The sequence below is a fragment of the Haliotis rufescens genome, unplaced genomic scaffold (genome assembly GCF_023055435.1).
Source record: "Haliotis rufescens isolate VD_foot unplaced genomic scaffold, xgHalRufe1.0.p SCAF_12, whole genome shotgun sequence".
Classification (NCBI taxonomy): domain Eukaryota; kingdom Metazoa; phylum Mollusca; class Gastropoda; order Lepetellida; family Haliotidae; genus Haliotis; species Haliotis rufescens.
In genome coordinates this window covers 29596659-29620872 of record NW_025963802.1, presented here as the reverse complement: position 1 = coordinate 29620872, position 24214 = coordinate 29596659, and the positions used below count along the sequence as shown (strand labels likewise).

Here is a 24214-nt window from a genome sequence, read left to right as displayed (position 1 = left end):
ATATTTCTCGCATAGATATTTTGTTTACATGGGGTCTTCGGAAACCTGATTTCGTCAGAGAAATTTCTGAAGTGTGGTTTGCTACTTCCGTTTCTTTGATTAAATTAACTGATCAAGTGACAGTAAATAGGATAAGGGAGTGGGTTGTCATGTTGTCAAGACATCGAATTGTCGGGAGACACCACGTCGAGTGTCGTAATGGCGAGGAAAACAACAGCCTCTCGACAAGTTGTTTACGTTCTCGTGAACTTTGACCTTGGCATCGTTGACTGGTGCGAGGGAGTTTATGATGGGCGCCGTATAGAGTTGATGAATCAGTTCGGTCCCGAAGTCAGTTGTGTCGACATCGTCTTACCGTGGGCGACAGTGGTGCTTGTATGAATAAGGGACATAGATTTCACTACCAACATTAGTGATCAGTCGGGAGACACACGTTTGGGATTTCCAACTTGGATGTGGTTCTAATTTTATCCTAGATTTGACGAATTATCGCGCGGATTATCCAACGGGAATTATTCACATGATCTTTTCACGGAATTGCGGATTTTCTTTGAATGGATAAATCTCACTTGTCTCGGATAAACAATTCTAGAGATCTGGGACCAAGACACAACAATATGGGCAAGTTGCCAGGGTATGTGTATGTCATTGATTCTCCTCATCATCGACATGACTGTCACACGCAAGGAAACCACGTGGCCCATACTGTCACATTTTGACAGATGCTCGTGATGTTGTCGGAGTTGAAATTTATATTTCAAATTTTTATGTTTTGTCGTTTTGTTGAAAAGGAATGTCAGGGCGATAATATGTAGTTCTTCAATTTTAAACTAATAATCCCACAGTATTGTGATGAGTCACACGTGGGATTGTATGGGTTTATCTTTATACAATAGGGAAAAAATTATAGTCATTGAATATGTTATATAATTAGCCAGGATTAACAATTTGTTTAGTGAACTGAGACGACATTTTTCAACTTCTTTAACATGTTTTAAAATATTAATAATTTGGAATTTTTTTATTTAATATATGATTATCCCATAATTATTAGGCTACCTTTGATTGCCGAGTTTAATGTAATTAATATTACATAGGTTTTAATACTATTTGGTAACATGTGAGGACTTATTTTCTTATTAAAATCATCATTGTCAGAAATAGAACACGTGTGAGCAAATGGGTTTTTTATCTCACATGTTATCATGGCAACTATCAAAAGTACAATGACTCATGGACATTAGCATATTTTCCACATTACACTACAATAGTGTGATACAAACATCATAACACATTATATTTACCTACATTGTTCATATGATGTACTGTTTCAAATTGGCATGGCAACTAATTGTAATGTTATAGAAACTAGAACAAAGTGTAATAGTGTTGCACTGATAGAATCTGGGGTCATCATATAGCTGTTATTTCAGCTTCTTTACCACAAAGACACCAGCTGTAACATCTGTGACAAGCATGACCTACTTCAGGATATGAATTCATCCACACATGGGCAATGGGTGTGTGTAAGGGATATTTTATCCTTGAGCCCACCCATTTGACTCTGCCCACGCAGGCACTCGTATTATTTGGCTTTTGTGAAATAGTTGTTTGTGAGAACGTCCAGAATCACCTGTTTAAGAAAAATGTCATTTTCAGGAATAGTTTCATATGTATTTTTAAACTTGCACGTTTATTTCTGTAGCATTTCAAAGATCTTGATCGTTTGAGACTTACAACCTTAGTCAAACTTAAACTATAATTTAAAAAGAATATTCTGACTGAGAATATGCAGATTGTTTGTAATCATTAATCTAAGGAAATAAAATGGTTTAGGCGAAATCTTTAAACTATGAAACAAAAGTTATTCTTCCTTCGGTTGGTCATAAATATGTATTGTATCACAGATACATGAGTTGCATTACCCGGAAGTATGAATTCTTAAATCAATTATTGGGAGGGACTCAAGGGAGTGGTAAGCCCTGCCCCGCCCTTTTGTTAGGACACAGGAAGGCTTGCTACCTCAAATGTTTTGAAACCCTTTTCCACTGTCAAAGCCATTACTTCAAAAATAAAATCTGCTTTATCAGTATTTCACACATGACTTGCTGCAGTCAGATAGGACTCATGTTTAGAGTGACCTCATTTCGCAACATCAAGTTGCCCACACCCAGAATGTTCCCTCCCCCTCAAAACATCACGCCCAAATTACCCCATTAGCAGTGATGTAAAGTATGAAAACTGAAGTTGTGGAATTATGAATGCTTTTGTAAAGATTGCTATCTGTATTTTGAATGGGCAGGATACGTGAATCACGTGTTGTGTCTGAAGTTGCCGGTGATCTAAGGCAGACTTTGTCAAGTTGGGGGATACTGATTGTTCAAGTCTTGAGTCACGGGCTAGTGGCCAACACAGCGTGTCAGTCGGACAAAGAGGACTCGACACACTTAGTATCCATGTCTAGATGAGCAATAAGTTCATGACAAAACTCAACACATTTGTTAATTGATCATATCCCTTAATGCGTTTATCTGTGTAGTTTTATCAGTCAATGTGGTTACATTGCATGACATAGCTCTTAAATTATGATAAAAAACATCACGATTACGAACAATGTTGTGTAGGTTATTCAGTGGTAAGATATTAAAATAATAGTCCAGTTTAGAAACCGAAATTCTGTGCATTCATATCGAACCAAGTTTTCTCCTTGAAGATTTCCATCACACAGGTGTTGATCAACTTGATGGGATGGGAATGTTCAGTGCTTAAGAAGGCCGCACTGATAATGTGAATAGCACTTGAACATGTTGAAGCAGGGCAATGGGGACTTAAGTATTTCCTTCAGGAAATATAACAGTGGATAATAGTTCTAATCAAACATTAAAATCTTTCCTTTCTAAGAAGTGTTATTCATGAAATCCCTTTATAAAACGGAACAGCCCTTTCAAAAAAGCCTTTCTATAGGCAGACACTATGATGATTATTTCGATCATGTTGAAATCTCTATTTTCATCCTGTGGGTTAAACATTGTGGTATGTTATTAGTATTAATAAGTCAAGTTCTGTTTATTTGTTTATCGTGTTTATTATTTCAATTAAAATATAATTATGAACAAGCTAAATTGTTGTCTTAGGTAGCAGTTTTGCCAGTTACGAGATCGTCCTATCCCTCCTGCCGTAAGCCAGTGGGCCGTGGTGATTAGTAAGCGCGAGTGTACCAGTCATCGCTCTGTGTGTGTGAATAGCTCAAGTTCAGCTAACATGGGCAGGCTGTACACTGCTGGCTGCCGATCCAGCACAGGCCAGTGTGTACTGCCACCACAGCTGATGAGGGGATTCCCCTACAGTATCAGCTGGGCGAACAAACAGGCCGAGCTTCACACTGCGAGCTTCACACTGCGGACGGAATGCTTGAGGAGTGGCTGCTTGATATGTTTTGTCAAGTTATCAATAAATTCTTTCTGCAGTTGAGAGGATATTGTGTGGGTGGGAAATCTCATTTCATAGTACATTATGTGTTTGTTCTGGTGATTGAAATATTTCCTAAGTCAGCTCTATAAATAGATCGGATCGGGAATTACCCATGTAATGTCCCAATAATAAAGGTCTTCCTGAATAAGCTCTGCTTGAGTGTAGAGCAGTAAATGAATATATTCTCCTCCATTGTTGTAACTTGTCAATGTATTTTACATGTGGTAAGACGTAGAGCCTGCTCAGTACAGATTATTTAGGGGAATTTTGGTAGACCCCAATGATTTGAATTGAAGTGTATTTGTGACTGTATATCATGTATAAGTTACAGTGATCTTACATATTCACTTAGCTTACACTCAGTCGCTGTACAAAGTACAGTCTTCGGACTACAGGATTCATCACAATTTATAGTTACTTTTTTAATATACCATTTAGAAAAAAGTTGTTATCCCTTTATTGTGTCAACTTTTGAGAAATGCCTATCAAACAATTTTAGATTCATCATCATTATTCTTTCCGTCTGATTTGTGAGCCAGGAAACTGTACATAGGGTTTCGAGACGGGTAGAAACAGTCAAGCTGATAGCTAGTACCATATTGTATTGTAAACTTCATGGGTTTTTTTCCAGTTCACAAGTTTTCCCCCATCCTGTGAGGACCAAGTTTGGTGTTCGCCAGTTCCCCGGTCACACATTCTCACAGAGGCGTCTTCATCAGGGGGTGGGACGAGGGTTTACAAGGATTCCCAGAAATCCTTTCCCGATGACGATTGACCCCCACGGCCCAAGGGTGAGTAGATGTGTTTGACTATGTGGTTGTACTGTGGGTGTTTGTTGACAGGGGTTAGTTATTGCGATTGTGGAATTGTGGCTTGCTAGGAGCAGAAGGCTCTGGATGACATACCATGCATTGCAGAGAATAGCATGGAACAATATAAAAACAGTGAAAAATGCATTCTGTTGTTTTCGTCATGGACAGATGAAGAATGGGAGTCTTATGGTGACATGTTTGTGTGTGTCAGTATGGCGACATGTTTGTGTGTGGCAGTTTGGCGACATGTTTGTGTGTGTCAGTATGGCGACATGTTTGTGTGTGTCAGTTTGGCGACATGTTTGTGTGTGGCAGTATGGTGACATGCTTGTGTGTGGCAGTATGGTGACATGTTTGTGTGTGGCAGTACACCTATGTTGACTCAATCGTGTCTGCAGCATGAAGTTGTCACATGAACTGAAGAATGATTTCATGTTTAAGGCAGTTAAAGGAAATTTTTTAATCAGCTGTTTTATAGTTTAATAAAGAGTTCAACCAATATGAGATACTTACATATTGAACTTACTTTACATGGACATGCTGGATCATATAGCTGGAGAATTGATGATCAGTGGTAGTGAACTACATGTTTATGTGAATTTGTGTAATATTAGATGCCTTGACATTGATATTATCATTTAACAAAAAGAAAAGTATATATGATATGATAATGTTTGTTGTTTAACGCCGCACTCAGCAATATTCCAGCTATATGACCGTAGTCTGTAAATAATCGAGTCTGGACCAGACAATCCAGTGATTGTCATCATGAGCATCGATCCACGTAATTGGAATGCGATGACATGCATCAACCAATTCAGCGAGCCTGACCACCCGATCCCGTTTGTCGCCTCTTACGACAAACATAGTAGCCTTTTACGGCAAGCATGGGTTGCTGAAGACCTATTCTACCCCGGATCTTCACAGGTCTAATATGATAATGACAAATGACAGTCATTGATCATGTCCACCTGATAATAAGAGGGTCCAGTTTCACTCAGACTGAGACGATCAGAACTCCATACTATGACGTGGACTGTAATACAACAGTTTCAGTGCTAAAATCACTTTCTGGAACAGAATCTAGTATTCTCTATACATCTGTCAGTCTTAATTCATTGTTTACATACAGATAAGTATGTTCATGAAGTAATAGTCGCTGTGATTGCCGGGTTAAGCAATAATCACTCACTCACTCATGAAGTATTAGGCTGGTCTACATGACCTAATAGCCTTGACCATGTTAGGGGTATTCGGACCAGCCCAGTGTTGAGGAGGGCATACCGGGGACACGACCTCTAGGGGCACCAGTCTGGGTGATGCAGTGCTGGGGGTGCCCAGCACGGACTGGTGCCTGGACAGGGGAAAGGTCAAGGCTGCCTCTGGCTGCATCATGTTTGCTTCAAACACAGAGGTGACATTTAACAGGATTGCCAATAAGGTTACAAAACTGATGTACTTGTTGGTTACAAGGGTATTAGTTCATATCGCAGTGGTTTATATGGGAATTGTGAAATCCATTCCCACGATGGAGCAAGTCAGAATATTATCTTACAAAATACTTGTAATTTGATCTGACATTTGGAGCTAAGAGTGTAGGCTGTTTGACAAATGGTGTTTATTGAGCAATAGGATCAGGTAGTTTGTGCTGCTTTGTACAACACAGACATCATGATCATTGAACACTTTATATTCTTGGAGTAAACAAAGTTAAAGTGTTTTTCAAACAGGAATTAGAACTAGGAAGACAAAAGTGCTGAGTCATTGACACAAGCAGTGTGGCGTGGAACATCCTGGTGTTGGTGTACTTATGTGGCCCTGTTCTAGTGAATGAACAGGAGGTGTGTTTCTGAGAACTGGTGGCTATATCAACATTTTGAACCAGGAACAGGGTTGCCACTAGGAAGTTGTTGGCCTACTGTGGACTAGACAGTGTCTGTAGGTTTACTTAGCTTCTTTGTGGGGAGCCCTGTAGGTATGATTCAGACCAGACTGCCGTGTGAGGCTGCATGAAGGTCAAGGTCCAAGTGTCTGCTAGTACACAAAGTGTTAGACAACCAATCATCAGTGATAAACATGTTCAAACCCAGGTAGTGGTGATCTGATTTTCCTCAAAGTTTACAAATGTGGAAAAAATGAAAATAAACTTGATAAACAAAAGTATTTTACTTGCTTGAAATTGTGTATTATTGTTTGGACTTTTTGTTGGAAATTATTTATCTTGAGATTTTTTGCCTTCTACATGTGCTACCTATTACTAATTTTATCATTAATATCAAGAACAATAAGTTTAGTTTTTTGGCCATGGTGGGAATAGTGTCTGTCGAAGTTGTAGTTTGTCTCCAGATATTTCTGTACCTGTTTTTTACCTGTAGAACTCTACATGTAGTTTGTGGAATGATGCAGCAAGGATGTACATGATGTATCAGAAATTTGACACAATAACATCATTAAGCTTTTTAAAAAAGAAATCATTTGTAATTTCATTTCATATTTTGATGGGCATTTGTCGTCTTACAAATTAATTAATAATGATATAGATGAATGTAACAAATCAGAATAAGTTTAATTTTAGTATGATCATGATGAATGTACCCTGTAAATAGACCAATGATAACAGAATATTATATTGACTGAATGATGCAATCATATGTAATGTTTGAAAAGTATGATAACGTAAACTGATACATCAGTGATCAGGTGAGGCTATATTGAGTTTAACATCGCGTCCAAGATTATTGCACTTATATAGCGACGTGTATGTACGTGTGTGTGTTTGTGTGTGTGTTTGTGTGGCTGCTTTACTAGTCCGGACTGATGCCGATTTATAGTGCTTGCTCACTGAGATACCATGCTGCAGTTTAACATGAATACCCCACTCAGACACAGTATACTGACTCCGAGCCTACCAGTCCTTGTTTTAGCCCCTTAATGCTGAGCGCCAGACAGGGTAACAACAAGTACCATCTTTTAACGTCTATTGGTATGACCCGGCCGGGGATCGAACCTCGAACTTTCCTCTCTCCGGGCGGATGCTCTACCACTAGGCCACGGAGGCGGTCTCATCAGTGGTGAACCTGCTTGATTGCTAAAGCTTGAATCATTGCATATCAAACCTGCTGACTCTGCTGTTTTATGAACCCCACTGACGAGTAGCATGAGTACAGACACATACATTAGGTTCACCTATTTATTTCCACAAGAGTACAAATCCCTGAGAATGCTCAGTTCTTCAAACTGATCAGCAAGTCTTCCTTATTTCCACTTATGTCACATATCTACATGAAATACATCCTTGTTATTTCAAATATTATTTCTCAGAAAAAGTCCTTGAAATGCCACCTGCATATTTGTGGTCAGTCACCCATAATCCTCAGGGTTGGTTGAACTGGAAGACAGGCTGACCCAAATAAGCACTGAGAAAATTAAAGGAGTGTTTCTTGGCCAGTGACACATGGAGTTGTGATGTCATAGCTATTCATGGACCAGGATTCAGCTGCCAGCATGGCTGTACCATCACATGGCTGGCTCAAAATGGAAACTGACTATTTAGGTATTCTGGGGTCAATTAATGAACTGTGCTGATTGTTGTGTTAGAGTTCATTGGTTGTGTTGGCTTTATCTTACTGATTTCTGTGATTTTGTAACAGTGGCATGTGTGAAAATGATATGGTGTGTTGTTGAAAAACATGGGATGGGCATCTCCTTGTCTGGGGGCTTGAGCTGGGAGTACATGTGTGTTATAACAGTTCTATTGCTTTCAGACTAAATTTGTTTGTTTCATTTGTTTTTTATTAGTAACTTTTTGTAAAAAAACATTTTGATTTGATTCTTCACTTTACACATTATTTGACAATGTTTGGCCTTAATGAACATGATGAAAATAATCATTTTTGTGGATTTTAAACCATTCAGTTCTATATTTTTCTAATCATTGTTTTTAAAAACTTACTGTTTGATAGTTTTAATCAACAAATTTGCCAATTCTATTTGTTTCTTTGCAAACCTGAAACATGCATGTCATGTGCGCACATGCAATAAGACTAATTGTCTCAGATTGATGTGTTTGACATATTGTATGTTTCATAGACTCTTTTCTTATTTTGCAGGCAAAGTTACAAGGAAGTATGGACACTATTCCAGGTCCTGACTTCTACAACCTGGCTAGCAGTGACAGTGACCACACAATCCCTGCTGCCGACATCGCAGCGTACGCTGCCAGTCCAAACTCTCTCTACATGTATGAACAGGAGAAGCATGACATGCAGAACTCCATCAACGGCTCTCTGTGTAGTCCGTCACTCTCTGGCTACTCCCACGGAAAGGAGGACTTCGACTTGAAGCCGCAGTATGAGATGAACAGTCTGGATCTGTCACTGCCAGACTCAGTCGGAAACCCAGGGACACCTTCCTCAAGCAAATTCTGGGTTAAGTCGGAAATGTTCGATCCTGAAATGTCGATGGAGAATTGTGATATGTCAAATGGACCAACACTGGCAGAGTTGAATATGGATGAATCTCTACTGGACGAGGTGGTCAGTTTGGTGAACGCTGATTCTGCGTTTGCCACAGCTACAAACAGTGCTTTGTGTTCAAAGGGAGATAACCATGTGTCACTGTCATCTTTGCTTTGTACCCAATCCACAAGTGTGCCCAGGGCAACAGACTTACAGCAACCTGTGACAAAGTTGGCAACCAGTTGTGTTTCTCAGATGAACCTCACTCCACCCTATTCTCAGAGCTCAGTGTCATGGGCAGTTGACAGCACGAAGGTCAACAAACCAGCACCAACACACGTCTCCTATAGTGTCCAGTCCACAGTTCCATCGTCCACAGTCACGGGTACCCTTCCAGTCGATGACAAGTCCACACTTCACAAACTTTTGTTGCGGAAATCTGTGGCCCAACTCAGCAGATCCCAACTCAGCAGATCCCAGTCATCGATGCCGTCACAGCCGCCGCAGACTCACAGCAGAACAGGGGTGCCAACTAGGGTCAAGAGGTCGGCAACGACTGCCAATCTGGGCAATAGGGACGAGGATGTGGAGGAGAAGTGGAAGGAAATTGAGAAATACATCCACGAGAAGTCTGAGGATTCCAAAGCATCAGCTTCATTACGGAGCAAGAGGAGCAGGCATGGTAAGTGGTACTTTGAGTCTACTCAGTGATTAGTTATTTTCCATCATTTTGCTTATGAAGAGATGATGATCCTCCACAAAATACATGTCTCCATTACAATCCATGGCTAAAAGATTGTTAATAATCACTCAAATTACAATATTTAAACCATATAATAAGAGTCCTAATTTTCACGACAAAGCCCAAAATGAATGAAAAGAAATTCATGACCTCACTTTTTTGTGTAGCCCAAATGATTCTCTTCAGACCCCCCCTCCCTAGACACTGTAGTAAATGGCCTGATGACATTTGTCCAGTTGACTGTGGGTGGACATGTTCCTGGGTGTAGCATAGCAGGCTGAAACATCTCAACCCTGTCTTGTGGCTTGTTTGATCATGATAAGGTTATCATGTAGATAAAATACTAGAATGATTTCAAATTATCATCATAAGCAACTGTTGAGTTGCTGTGATAAATATGCTTGTTTGGCATAAAGGAACAGTGATGTAAGACTGGAAGCTGGTGTTGATGTGTGTTTTATGGCCTTGTCTGATTTCCGCCCAGTTTAGGTCAACAAGGGCTAAATTAGCTGTCACAAACAAAAATATCACGTCAGGAAAACCCTGCTTTCTATACCCTAGTATTTTCTTAGAAACTTGCATTTTCATCCCAGTGATCATGGTGATGGAAAACTACTGAAAGTGAAAGTAAGATCCTTTCCTTGTTTGGCCCTGACTTCATCAGACACATTGGATGACAAAGTTGCTTGAAGGACATCATACAAAACGAATAAAAAACATCACATAAAATGATGATAGAACAACCTTGGAATGTTAATTTTATCCACAGGATAAGAAGATCAGTTATTGAGAGTGTATTACTGTTCAAAGTACAAAGTGCTGTGCAACAGGCTGGGCCCATGAAACACACTGGGTGCAGCCATTGCCTTCACTCAGTCCCAGCAGAGACCATAAACATGATAAAATAGAATCTATTTTATAGTCTCTGGTCCCAGACAGTTCAATAAAGAATACAATTTTGCCTAAAATAGTAAAACCATCAAAATAGCCTGTTACTTGTACAGATCACTTGTGGTCCTGAAACATATTTTATCATTAAAGGATGTACAATGTATTGTGGAAAATGTAGATTTTGTTACCATATATATGTTGAATATTTCATGGGTTAATAAATGACAAAACCTATTTTAAAGATTTGTTATGCAAAAAGAATGAGTTTGAAAAAGATGTTTGAGCGAGTAGGTTCTTTAATCCTTGTAAAGGCCTTTAATGAGCATGTTGTTTGTGCTGTGAGAAAGGTGAAGGTCACCACCGTGCAGTCATAAACATCCAGTTGTTGCTGTGCTGGTACATAAAGGAAATCCATCACTAGTTGACCCATCAGTGTATGTTGGAGATAACTAATCATTTGTATCATGTTTTTTTCTTTTTTCCTTTTTATAATGTGTCTGTATATCATGTTTTATTTTACTTATAATTAAAAAAGGAAAATAGTGTTTGTTTATCATGTTTATCACTGAAATAATATTACATTGATACCTTTTACTTTTTATGATATATTCATAGCATGATTGTTTGATAGTGATACAATGAGGTAGTGACTTGGTATGGTATTTGCATGACTGAATACTTGGCTCTGTGCCAGAGTAAACATGGTACAAGTATAAAGTATTCTCTCTCTCTCTGATGCTCTTAATTACATATGGGATATAGGTTGAATTAGCACATTGTTGGGAATCATCGACAACAGGTTTACTATGGCTTGGCTAAGTTTTTCCTCTGTAGTGTTTTATTGGTATTTATCAACATGTTTTGTAATCATCAGATTCAGGAAGCTCTGCAATGACGTCCAATGAAGATCAGGATTCAGACAATGATGCGTTCAGTGACAGAGACTCCGACCTTGATGATGACCTCTCAGACGAGGAGGGTATGCTCAGTCAGTTGTCTCCCCTTGAGGAGTCGCTGATGGGTAACGGCAAGAAGAAGGAGAAACAGTATTTCTGGCAGTACAATGTGCAATCAAAGGGACCTAAGGGTACGAGACTCAGACTGGAACTGGACAGTTCTGATCCTCACCATCTGAAGAACTTCGAGGACCCTGTGTTTGACCCCAACAACACCCAAGTTGCCGGTATCCGCCATGGGGGTAAAGCCAGGAAGGGAGATGGCAATGATGTCCAGCCTAACCCCAAACGACTGGTTCAGATCGGGATGCAGATCAAGCGACTCAACCGCAAAATAAATGAAGTGACGTCGCTGGGTGAGAGCACAGCATCGGCAAGGAACCAGTCGAGGAAGGAGAAAAACAAGTTGGCGTCTAGGTGAGTGGTGTCATGTGATGTGATGATATCATAGGTTTATATGAAGAGAAGTTGAGTCACTATGAGGTAGCATGCAAACCGCGGAGCCTGAGCTGCTGTGTTGGGACACAGAATATTGTACTATGATGGTAAACTTGATGTTTCACTTGTGATGATGTAAAATTGTTTATTCTGTTGTTTAGTCATGTTGTGGCACTGTTTTTATGGTGATCTGTCGTTTACAGGGCATGTCGGCTCAAGAAGAAGGCTCAGCATGAAGCTAACAAAGTCAAGTTGTTTGGTCTGGAAAAAGAACACAGTAAGTCTCTCAGAAAATTGTTTTCTGAAAATTGATTCTGTATTCAGAATAGGTCTTCAACAACCCATGCTTGCCGTAAAAGGCGACTTTGCATGTCGTAAGAGGCGACTATCAAGATTGAGTGGTCAGGCTCGCTGACTTGGTTAATGCATGTCATCGTATCCCAATTGCTCATGATGTCAATCACTGGTCCAGACTCGATTATATACAGGCTGCCGTCATATAGCTTGAATATTGCTGAGTGTGGCGTTAAACAACACACAAAGAAAGTATTCCAGAGTGTGATGACCCCTTGCTTGATCATGTTGATACACTGCTGGACTTATGATGTTACTGCAATAATCCCCAAAGTCTATCAAATTTCTCTTCAGGTCATTTTTAAAGATTTGTCTTGGATGAAATTAGCCTGATAAGGAATAAGAAACAATGTATAATGAAACTGTAAATGTTACTTGCAAAAATAATGTAAATATCAACAAGAAGAAAGAGTTTCACAGTACCACACTTTGAGTGTCATGATGCGGCTACATGCACATTGTAACTACACATACTAGCTCTGCACAGTCCTGTAGGAGTGTTAGGTAGAGGGCCCTGATGTGATGCATGTAGTATATGCTGATGTGGTTTACAGGACAGCTGATGGAAGTGATGGTGAACATAAAGGCAGACCTCAAGAAGCGCCTCCTAGAGAAGGAGGAGATAACTCCGCAACAGTCACTTGTCGAGACACTTGAGGAGCTCATCAAGACCCATCTCAGTAAGTGATTCTCTGTATGATGGCAATATATCATCATGTTGAAAATGTATGGTTTAAAATGCATTTATGACAAAAATCGTCTTAAAATATCAGTCTGTTGCAGTATTTGAATCAACATTGTTTTTTTTGACAAATTAAAATTTAGATAGAAACCATTTTGGTGACAAGATTGTGTTTGCTTTTGTATTGAGTGAATGCAAGGTGTGGGGGATTGTGTGTGGTAGCAGCTTGACCATGTAGGTAATAAGTAGTTACAAACACACAAACAAGCGTTTATTTCAGTAGAAATATTTCTTATTACCAACCATGTACGAGAAGTAATACTATCTGATGCTGCGCAATATTTGTCTGTGTCCGAATTCATGATTTCACAATATCTGTAGGAGTATTTAATCTTTGTCTGCAGACAATGATTGCAAAGCGGAATTATATTAGTCTGTGCTTGTCAGGCTAAATTTAGAAACTGGGGGAGGAATTGTGCTGCAGGAAATAAGTGTTTCGGAAATCGTGACAGAATATTAATTATTCTGTCTTGCTTTAGTCAATATGCACTCGATTTACAACAAGTCTGTTTGAGCTACAACTAATCTATTTAGAGAAAGTGTGAGTTAAATGTCAAACTGCCATTTAGCTAAGAAATAAAAGCAATGAATATCATATTTAGAACAAGAAATGTTTTGCGACTTAAAAAATTAATTAGGGAATTCTGGACAAGAAATGCAGCATTTGAATATGATGATATTTTTTTATTCAAAAAACTATTGATGAAGTAAGAAATTGATGCTGAAATTGATATATGAGACTGTCAGGAATTTGATAGGGCACATCTCAACACAAGAAAGCCTGAATTATGTTTTTGTTCTATTGATTTTGTGTGTGTGTGTGTTTGTTGTTTAACGCCGCACTCAGCAATATTCCAGCTATATGATGGCGGTCTGTAAATAATCGAGTCTGGACCAGACAATCCAGTGAGTGTCGATCCATGAGCATCGATCCACGCAATTGGGATCGATGACATGCATTAACCAAGTCAGCAAGCTTGACCACTAGATCTTGATAGTGGCCTATTACGACAAGCATAGTTTCCTTTTATGGCAAGCATGGGTTGCTGTAGACCTATTCTACCCCAGATCTTCACGGGTCTATTGATTTTGTGTGGTATGTGTTGTATTTGTATGTCCAACATCTCTGAACACAGAATATTTAAGTGTGGTCATAGGCATGATAGGTAAAGGACATACCGGTAAACAGAAACAACATAGCTTTCTCTGTACAAAATGAAAGTTGATCAAGAATGACAGCCTGATAATTTGTTTATTTTATTTTACAGAAGAAATGATTGCTGGCAATACAACCGATTTCGTCAACAAGGTGATCGCCACGTATGAGAAAGGGGATCCGTCTGGAGGGCTACCAATCAGGAAGAAATGAGCCTCTACGACTGTTGACATTGTGACTATTTCAAACCATGAGATTGATGCTACAGTTTCACTGAAGAAAGTGGTCAGCGGAGAATGGCTGTGATTTCATCCAGTGACGTGGTCACGTCTCCAATACAATAATAGTCTGACTCAAGTAAAAATGCAGTTTGCTATGTATTAGTTTATTTGTAAACATAATTTATTTCAATGCATTTATGGATATGCCCTATCTGAAATTTTGGCAGCTTTTTCTTGTTTTTGGATTATTTTTCTTAATTGCTATTTTTATGTGTGAAATACTTATAGATCTTCTTTCAAGATGCCAGAAGTATTTTAGTATCAATGCCTTTGTTGAAATATTGATTTTTATGCAGGAAATTGAACAGCTGGACAAAATCAATTTGGATGACTAAATCTTTATTCAGCTGTCACACAAACAAATTGTTTGTAGCTAACCAAGTTATCTATACACCATCTTTGGTTTAGGTCGCAGTTTGTGCATTGAAACTCTATTGGTTTATTGTATCATAGACCTTGTGTGTAGTTTGGAATGATCAAATGTTAGATTCACCTGGCCATTTTAGAAATTGCTACTTTCATTACAAAAGTAAGCAATGATCAGATAACCATGGTAACTTAATTGTTTGTCATTCAACATTCATGTTTATATGTGCATTGTTTACTTTGTCCATGTTTTGCCATCCAAAGACATTTGTTGTAAGCCTCTGTGTATGAAATCCCATTATTTGTTTGTTATTTGGTTATTTGTTTTGTGACATAACTTTGTATGGATATATTTGTATGTTCGATATGATCTATTATGCGCTGCAGTGTTTTCATCGATATCATCTATTTTCACAGAAAAACATTTTCATTATGATTGTCGTCACTAGTCAGTGTTTCATACAGTTGTATTGAGGGGGAAACACTGAGCGTTATATATCTCAATAAAACTATGTACAGACTATTGTTGATTGTTTTTGTTTTATTTTATGCATATTTAAAATGGTATATTTGATGATATTGTCTCATTGTGTATGTTGTATCTGTCTAGTTCTGGTGTTGTGAGATCCTAGTAACAATACAACTGATGAAAAAGAGAAACATCATCAAAGAATACTTTCAGAAGTGCGTGCTTCTTAATATTAGAAAACAGGGATATCTAGAACTATAAAATCTTAAGATAAGAAGAGCACAAATTTCCAAATATTTCTATTGTTTTCGTTTCCATGACAACAATCTCTCCATCTGTAGGCAGATGTAAGAACTGCATCATAAATGCATTTGTTTTATGTATCAAAAATGTTTTTCATTAGGCCTTGTTGTTGCATTTAACTTTCTCTTTTTTATACATTTGTGCATGATTACAAAGTTGACATTTTGTTATTTCTATGGATTTGTCCTTCCAAATATGACACTGTATCACAGATATCTTTATTGTTATTCTTGTGTGGGTTGCTAGGTAGTGGGCGAGAATGTTTGCAGTGTTGGATATGAGTAATAGCAGTGGGGCTGACCATGTGATATCCTGGTTGGGGGTGGGTAGTGTCGGATCCTAGACATTATTTCGGTAACTGCTTCGCAACAACGTTGTGTTCTGAAAAGAGAAGCCAAGCAATTTCTCTTTTTGTCAGCACATCCAGCATGTCCACTGAAGAATTTTTCAAAGTTAATTTATTAAAAAAATCATCCCCCAGAATAGCGAGTGGTCAGCTTCTAACTAGGAAATCGCTAACTACAGTGAGACTACTTACCTGGACATCAGATATACCTGTTTTCAGTATTATAATAATTCAAAATGATGCTTGAGCAATTTAAACAAACTTGTTATCTGGCAATTTGGCTACTTGATCTTGATGGTGATAATTAGTGTGAAAGGTCATGAAATATAAACCTAAAACTGGTTCGTTTAATCATCAAACTGTGGGACATTGTGTCTTTGCAATAAGGAGCCTGTGAATGGAGCAGGGTGAAGATGGTATTTTTACACAGAGAATTAACATAGGTTATTGAAGTTAATTAATAGATCAATAATGCGTCAGTGACAGTCTTCACATGCTTCACAATAACTGTCAACTGCAGTCAGATTCCGATATCCAGATACTCATTGATGCAGACATGTATTGTAAAAAACAGATGTCCAGATAACTAGGGTTCCACTGTACTGGAGTGGTTAGTTGGCAGTAAGGTTTATCAACGGTATTAGCTGAGTCCGTGACAGACAAGGCTGGCCCTGTCAGTGGGATATGAAGGCAGTGTTCTATGGAGGAGAAAGGCAAAATGGGCTGCAAGAGACAGTTTCTGAAATGTCTCAGGAAATGGGAAGTTAATGTGATAGGGTTGTAACAGTGAGAGGTTATTGTGCATAGATACAAAGAGGTAGGGAGCAAGAAAGTTAGATGGATCAAAGTTGCTTGCTGTGGGTCCAGATGCCAACATTGTGTCTGTTTTAAACATTATTAGTGGATTCATTAGTATCACAATATCTAGCGGTTGTATTTAGAAGCCATGCTTGAGGCCAGGCTGTTTATTTCTTGGTTTACAGATTTGTGTTGTGGAAGTTCTGGTTGGAAGGTGGGGGGTGGAAATAAAGTAAGAGTCATTTTAGATTAATTTCCCCACAACATTTGGGGGTTTGGGCAAATCTGTAAACCAATATAAAACTACAGTATTGCCTGGTGTTGTTTATATAATTGTTACAGTTATCCAAGTTTCCCTTCTAGTTCATGTATGGAATGTTCTTTAACTTTTACACTACGTAGGATGATAGTGCTGATAGTGCTGGTGTACAGAGCGAGGATATCATCTGTAGAGTACCACAGCCATGTTTCTAATGCATGCCAACAGCTCCGTGTCACCAGCCACTTAATCTCAGGATTGTTCTGTATTAAATCTTCTTTCAACTGAGAAGGCTGAGACGTTTAGTTTAAGGTTTGTGTAGATTTCATCCATTCATCCAGTATCTCTCATGGTAAGCTTGGGGAACTCTGAGGGTCCATCTTCCTGAGGCAAGGGAATTAATGGACTATAAAAGTCCAGTTTCCACCCTTGCCAAACTAGACTGGAATTATGGAGTTATTCTTTTGGCTGGACTAACAAGTCTATGCAGAGTCCAAACAAAATCGGTTAATGAAATTGACATAAACAACATGAAATAAACAACATGGCGACTGCTGTGCAGATTTTGGTCAATTGCAGGATTTGCAGAGCATGTGTATGGCATGGCATTGACAGATACCTTTTAACTTTTTATCAAGGTGCACTTTGATGCACTTCGCAAGATGAAACCTGTTTTATTTTAAAAAAGATCTTGATTATTGAAAAGATTGTTTTGACTGGGCGCTGCCATTTTGTTTAAAGCAAAAGCAAGTGAAATGAGAGATGGAATCTGATTGGTCAATAGGCGTGACATATAAGGGACTTAACTCATAAAAGCCACTGGTGGCGCTATGATTGATCTCCGAAATTCCAGCCTAGTTCAACAAGGGTGGAAACTGGACTTTTACAGACAGTTAACTGCCTTGCCTTGGGAAGTTGCTTAGGATCTGACCATTGCATATTTTGTGGGTGGGTAGGTAGGATAAAGTCACTTGCTATTCAGGTTCAGCTTATGTTGTGGTAAGAAGGGAAGACAGTGTGAATTTGTTCTTCACACTGTGATGGTAGACACATCTACTGTTGTTCAGATCTGAATGGTAGATAGTTGCTGTTCATACCTAGATGGTAGATACAGCACTGCTGTCTGTTCAGACCTGAATGGTAGATAGTTGCTGTTCATACCTAGATGGTAGATACAGCACTGTTGTTCAGATATGAATGGTAGATAGTTGCTGTTCATACCTAGATGGTAGATACAGCACTGCTGTCTGTTCAGACCTGAATGGTAGATAGTTGCTGTTCATACCTAGATGGTAGATACAGCACTGCTGTCTGTTCAGATATGAATGGTAGATAGTTGCTGTTCATACCTAGATGGTAGATACAGCACTGCTGTCTGTTGAACAGAGCAGGATGGGAGATACAATATAGGTAGTGATTAGGTATCGTTCAAGGTAGACAAATGTAATGACATGGTATAATATGGTATCTTATGTCAGTAGTTGCTCATCAGACCTTTTCTGTAAAGATATGGAGGATCCTTCAAAATCCAGAGAGCTGGATTAAAATCAAGACCATGTTTAATGAATCCTCGGAAAGGAAACATAGCAATGACTTGATTGTCCAGAGATTGCCCAGTCTGGATGGGCAAGGCTACTGTACGACATGGCTGTACATAAGCTTGTAGACACCCGGGGATGCTCAGTGCATCCTTGGTTATTTTGGATCAGTTTTTTGCCTATCCCCATTTGCACATGTATATAAACACCTCATGTATGTTGTTTGTATCTTGTTGAACAGTTGTGAAAAAAGAAACAGATGGTGTAAATAAGAGATTATTTTATGAAACGTGGTCAGTTTGGTAATGATTTCCAATGCCAAAGATTGCTTGCTTTCATGGTGAATCATTGACAGAACTCCTGTCCATAAAACTAAAGTGGTATCCCATTTCATTGACTGCTAAATTGAAGCAGGTTAACTCTCTCAGAGGTATGAAATCCTGTATATATACTGTCAGTGCTGCTTGTATCTGAGAGGGTTAACCAGTGATATGTTGTGAAGTCCTTACCAAACTGCTGACATAGGGCTTTCATTGAGAAGCTGGTAACGGGTGGTCTTTCAACAGATGAACGGGTCTATGTGTCACATATTTGCAATTATATATATTTTACAATAATTAACCCCTCAGTTCCCTAATTTCATACAAAAAGCTGAAATAAAAGACAAAATGGTACCACTCTGTGTTTCTTGTATTTCATACCACTCTGATAGTGAGAATCAAGCATGTAGTAGGTGCTTAGGCTGGATTGATGCACTGGTACACCAAGGTATTGGTCACAAAAGATACCATACATAGTTAAAATTGTGTCCTTCTTTCATCCCCCTGGTTCCAGAAATGATCGGGGCCATAGGTGGCCCAGTCGTCTAAGGCGCAACGATTTGCTGTGCAGAGTTGCGTCCCTTGGGCACGCCAGAAACCTATGAATCCCGGGTCGCCCTGATTATGTTTCTAGGTTTGTCAGCACCATGCCCGTGCTCGTGGGTTTCATCGAAGTGGTAAACGTCTAAGACCGCATCTCTTCAGGCTTTCCTCCCACATTAAGCTGACACACCGGGATATGACTGTAATACTGTTAAAAGTGGCGTTAAACCCAACTCACTCACTCACTCCAGAAATGATCCATCCTTCCTCCATCCGTTTTTTGTTTCCGGAGCAGAACTTGTATATATCTTGATGAAACTTGGTATACAGATCAGTCTAGCGGTGCAGAGGTGCCTTTTGATGACTGGGGATATTTTTTATTTCATCTGATGAATTAACCTTTAAGACTAAATTAGGATATATCATCTCTTGATGACTCAAGTCACTATGATATGATCATTAATGACCTATCTACATACCTTTTCATGACTGAAGATTGAATGCATAAGTTTACATCAGCCATTAATATGACTTAGGGCATGAACTGTCACACTTTTTCAACTTTCTTATTTGCATTTCAGCGCTCTTGTGAAACATCGGGTAAGGGCAGACCCCTCCTCTAAGGCATCACAATTCACCGTTCAGAGTTATGTCCCTTACACGTGCCAGAAACTTCTGACCATTAGTTGAATCCTAAGTTTGCACAGGTCATTTTTTATGTTTCATCAGCACCATACCCGTCCGTCCTCGTGGGTTTAAAAAAAAGTGGTAAAAGTCTGAGACTTCGGCTTGCCTCCAACATCAAACAGACACCTCAGGATATAACTGAAAATCTGTTCAAAGCAGCCGCGGCATGATTAAAGCAAATTCACTCACTCACATGAAATATACCTTTATCGGGGCCTGTCAGTTTGATGTGGGGTTATGTGTATGTGATATGAAAACGCCGGTACCACATTGTTTACTCATCCTTATTATGCTTGCTGTCAACAAATACAGTACATAACGACGCTGGCCATGGTCATTTTGGTCGTCTGCTACAAACAAGGGAGGCTACTCCAAGTCAAACGGTCACAATGATACCCTGCTATCCCTACAGGAGTTTCGCAAAGACTACGTCGCCTGCAACTTGATGTCATTATTACAAAACGGACGCAGCACACACACACACACACACACACACACACACACACACACCACAACCCCGTCTCTGACCCCTTATTAGTCTGCCCCACAGACCCTGAAATAAATAGGGGGCACGGGTGGCCCAGTCGTCTAAGGCGCCGCGATTCGCTGTGCAGAGTTGCGTCCCTTGGGCACGCCAGAAACCTATGATTGTGGGTTCGAATCCCGGTTCGCCCCAATTATGTTTCTAGATTTGTCAGCACCATACCCGTGCTCGTGGGTTTCACCGAAGTGGTAAACGTCTGAGACCTGCATTACTTTGGGCTTTCCTCCCACATTAAGCTGACACGCAGTGATATAACTGGAATACTGTTAAAAACGGCGTAAAAACCAACTCACTCACTCACTCACTGAAATACATATATATAATACAGCCCATGCAAGTCTACAATAGTGAGCAAGTCTAGATTACTGCAGTAACAGGAAAATGAAGAGAGTCTCTGGGCTCCTTTTTGTTTTATTTTATTAGATAATTTAACAACTGGTTTTTTTTGGTGTAAAATATGTTTATTTCAGAGACTAGATGTTAGTGTACCCCCTTATCAACACACGCCAAATATTTAACCTTCCTTATAAAACTATGTACCCTTTGCGATATTATCTTGACGTTGCACCTTCGTAAACTTAACGCACTCGCCTATCACTCGATATCGAGTACATGCATGTACAACATGCACTTCAATAGCATGTCTGGTCAAGGTTAAACAACTAAGTGATAAATAGACAGATCAGTTCCAAGTTCCAGGATGTAGTACATTGTCTTTAGTTGTTTTTTTAAATAATGTCAAAGCAGTGTCGAGACGACTAAACCTTTAGTGTGAAACTGATGCGACGAATGTTAAATTATCCCAATAATCATATGCGTAAATTAAAGGTTTAACCTCGAATTAAAATTATATATAGCTTTCATAAAAAATATATTATCTTTGGTCCAAGAAAGACGATAAACGCGTAATAATAGTTTCTGGATTTTTTAAAATAATGTTGACGTAATGCTCATGTTGTTTACGCATTATAAAGATCATTGTTGACGTAAGTTTGATGACGTCATGTTGGTGCTGCCAGCCCCTTGACACGAGCCTCAAAACACAAGATACTGTTTCACGACTACATCTGTAAAGTGCGAAAAATATAGGGTTTTCGTAATATTAGCATGTTCATGTCACCTAAGTTTCAACAACCGGACGTCCATGTTAAAATTCAGAAGCAAGGTAGCAGTGAGGCCCTAACGCATAATAGAAGATCGGGAGGTCTGGGGTTCGATCCCCGGCCGCGTCATACAAAAAATGTTAAGAGATGGCAATTGTTGCCTTGGCTGGCGCTCGGCATTAAGGGACTAAAACAAAGACCGCCCAGGGTGCGGAAGGTCTGGGGTTCGATCCCCGGCCGGAGCATACCAAATTGCGTTAAAAGAAGGTACTTGTTGTTACCCTATCTGACGCTCGGCTTCAACAAAGACAGGTCGGCTCGGAGTCAGTATACTGTGCATGAGGTGGATATCCATATTAAACTGCGGCATCAGTCCAGACTAGTACAAGCAGCCACACACACACACACACACACACACACACACGCACACGCACGCACGCACGCACGCACGCACGAACGAACACGTACGAACGCGCGTGCGTCACTACATAATCCCATGTGCAATAATCTTGAACGTGACGTATACCCCAATTCCCCTCATCTAACGCATAATACACAGACTACGGTCCATACGCAAACACATCAACAACATCGAGTTCGTTGAACCTTCAAGAGCAGAGTGTAATTTAACCTATATACCCTGACGTAACTTGAATATATCATATCTGGAGGCAGACACCGTTAGGCATGGATGACGTGAAACCGCTGTGTTTTGATTACACACAAATGTCCGGTTTCTTTCATTCTGACGCAATTTTACTACATTATCTGCGTCAGTTATAACATAAACAGGAAATTGAACCCAAATGCACTAAGTGAAAACCAATCACATGCAACCGTACGTAGCTTCATTCAAAGGGAGGCGTTGATATTTACTGTTAACTTAATAACCAACAGAATTACCTTATTTCTCTGTAATTAAGTTGTCTCCTAGTGTTTGTTTGTTTGTTGTTTAACACCGCACTCAGCTATATGACGGCGGTCTGTAAATAATCGAGTCTGGACGTCACTGGGGCGAGATGGGCGGAGTACCATGGTCTGTTCTGTGCCACTGTCCGCCACTGGGGCGAGATGGGCGGAGTACCATGGTCTGTTCTGTGCCACTGTCCGCCACTGGGGCGAGATGGGCGGAGTACCATGGTCTGTTCTGTGCCACTCTCCGCCACTGGGGCGAGATGGGCGGAGTACCATGGTCTGTTCTGTGTCACTGAGGCGAGATGGACGGAGTACCATGGTCTGTACTGTGCCACTGTCCACCACTGAGGCGAGATGGGCGGATCGAGGTATCATGGACATGTTGTGCCAACTTCCGCCACCCCAGAGCAGTCTGCATTTTGTCTTCCGTAAACGTGGCTGTATATTTTCTTTTGCCATCCACCCAATAATAACTCTTGACGTCACATCCGGAAACGTATACATATGGCACCTCTTGAAATTGTGAACAGCTGGACGACGGCAATGTCACCAGGTGGTCTTGTGTCAGGGATCCTGGCATAATCAGCCTCACAACAAGACGACAAAAATAAACAATATCCCTCACGATACTGGCTTTATTAAGCATTATTTCACAACACCCACGAAGGTTGTCTTAAAATTCATATGTGGGCGGTGGCGGTTTCTTTTGCGAATTATAATTATTATTCAATGCCTGTGTGTCATGGCGTCCTGACCTTCCTGGAGGTCATGGATTCTGAAGTAAAGGTGTCATTCACAATAACTTCCGAAAATATATGCTAGACTCACGTTGCAGTTGAAACTGTCAGAATAAAATACCCACCTACACAGAGACCAACGGGTGAACGACGGCTGCTCGTAGTCAGGGCCGTTTATCAGAAACCACCCAACTAACTCATCCATCGTGCCGGTCTTTAGTACATCTAATGTATTAATTAGACAGAGATTATTATTGTTTCTGTTATTTCCTTATATGGATATGTGTGGTTGCACGAACGCTTTGTTTTAGATCAGTACCGGAAGAGTACATGTTGAAAGCAGAGAGGTGATATAGGTACCACCAGTCATATCGTGATATACATGTATTAAGGGATGCAGATACCAGACTACCACTTTGTATGGAGATGACAAACCTAGAATCTCAAACAGTGTGAATCCGGGATTCGAACCCACGATCAGAGATTTGCAGCACGCCTAGGGGACGCGCCTGGGGTAGAACCAAGCAGAAAATCTCGAGTTTACTTCTTAATTAAACCCAATAATATCCTCAAATGTAGGCCCAGCGCGTCTTCCTCATCTCCAAAAATGCCGTGGACATCATCAATCAGGCACATGAGTATTGAGTATAAACTTCAAAGTTGACCTGTCTAATGTAAAATGTAGAGCTCATCAAATTATCATCTAATTCCAAATTACGGCTTAGCTGCCAGAGTCTTGAAATAGAACGAGGCAGATATGTTAAGACACCAGCAGACCTGAGAATATGCATACTGTGACAGCTAAACAAGATAGAAAATGAAGCCCATTTTTTATTACACTGTACAGTATATTCTGTACAGATCCTCTTCCTATTACCTATCTCCAGATTGTCTCCTGAAGGACGTACATTCCCAGGCGACGTGGCGTGGGCGTTGGTCGGGATACAACAGGTCTTTCAGACAAATACATTATGAATATCATTATG

General features: G+C 39.8%; 1 protein-coding gene across 1 annotated transcript; it reads left to right on the top strand.

Annotated features, from left to right (window-relative positions):
• The first annotated feature begins 310 nt into the window (after positions 1 to 310).
• On the top strand, positions 311 to 16827 carry LOC124116912 (CREB3 regulatory factor-like). The gene is made up of 7 exons (XM_046478542.2): positions 311 to 634; positions 4103 to 4262; positions 8393 to 9422; positions 11248 to 11746; positions 11971 to 12044; positions 12676 to 12801; positions 14132 to 16827. Exons 1-7 carry the CDS (start codon positions 555 to 557, stop codon positions 14230 to 14232), a joined length of 2070 nt encoding a protein of 689 aa, XP_046334498.1. The 5' UTR covers positions 311 to 554; the 3' UTR covers positions 14233 to 16827.
• The last annotated feature ends 7387 nt before the right edge of the window (positions 16828 to 24214 follow it).

Bases quoted from the DNA above. Each gene is read 5' to 3' on its own strand.
- LOC124116912 (XM_046478542.2), top strand. From the start codon at position 555: ATGGATAAATCTCACTTGTCTCGGATAAACAATTCTAGAGATCTGGGA. The intron at 9,423-11,247 runs GTAAGTGGTACT...TGTAATCATCAG, and splicing joins GAGCAAGAGGAGCAGGCATG to ATTCAGGAAGCTCTGCAATG. The intron at 12,802-14,131 runs GTAAGTGATTCT...TTTATTTTACAG, and splicing joins GCTCATCAAGACCCATCTCA to AAGAAATGATTGCTGGCAAT.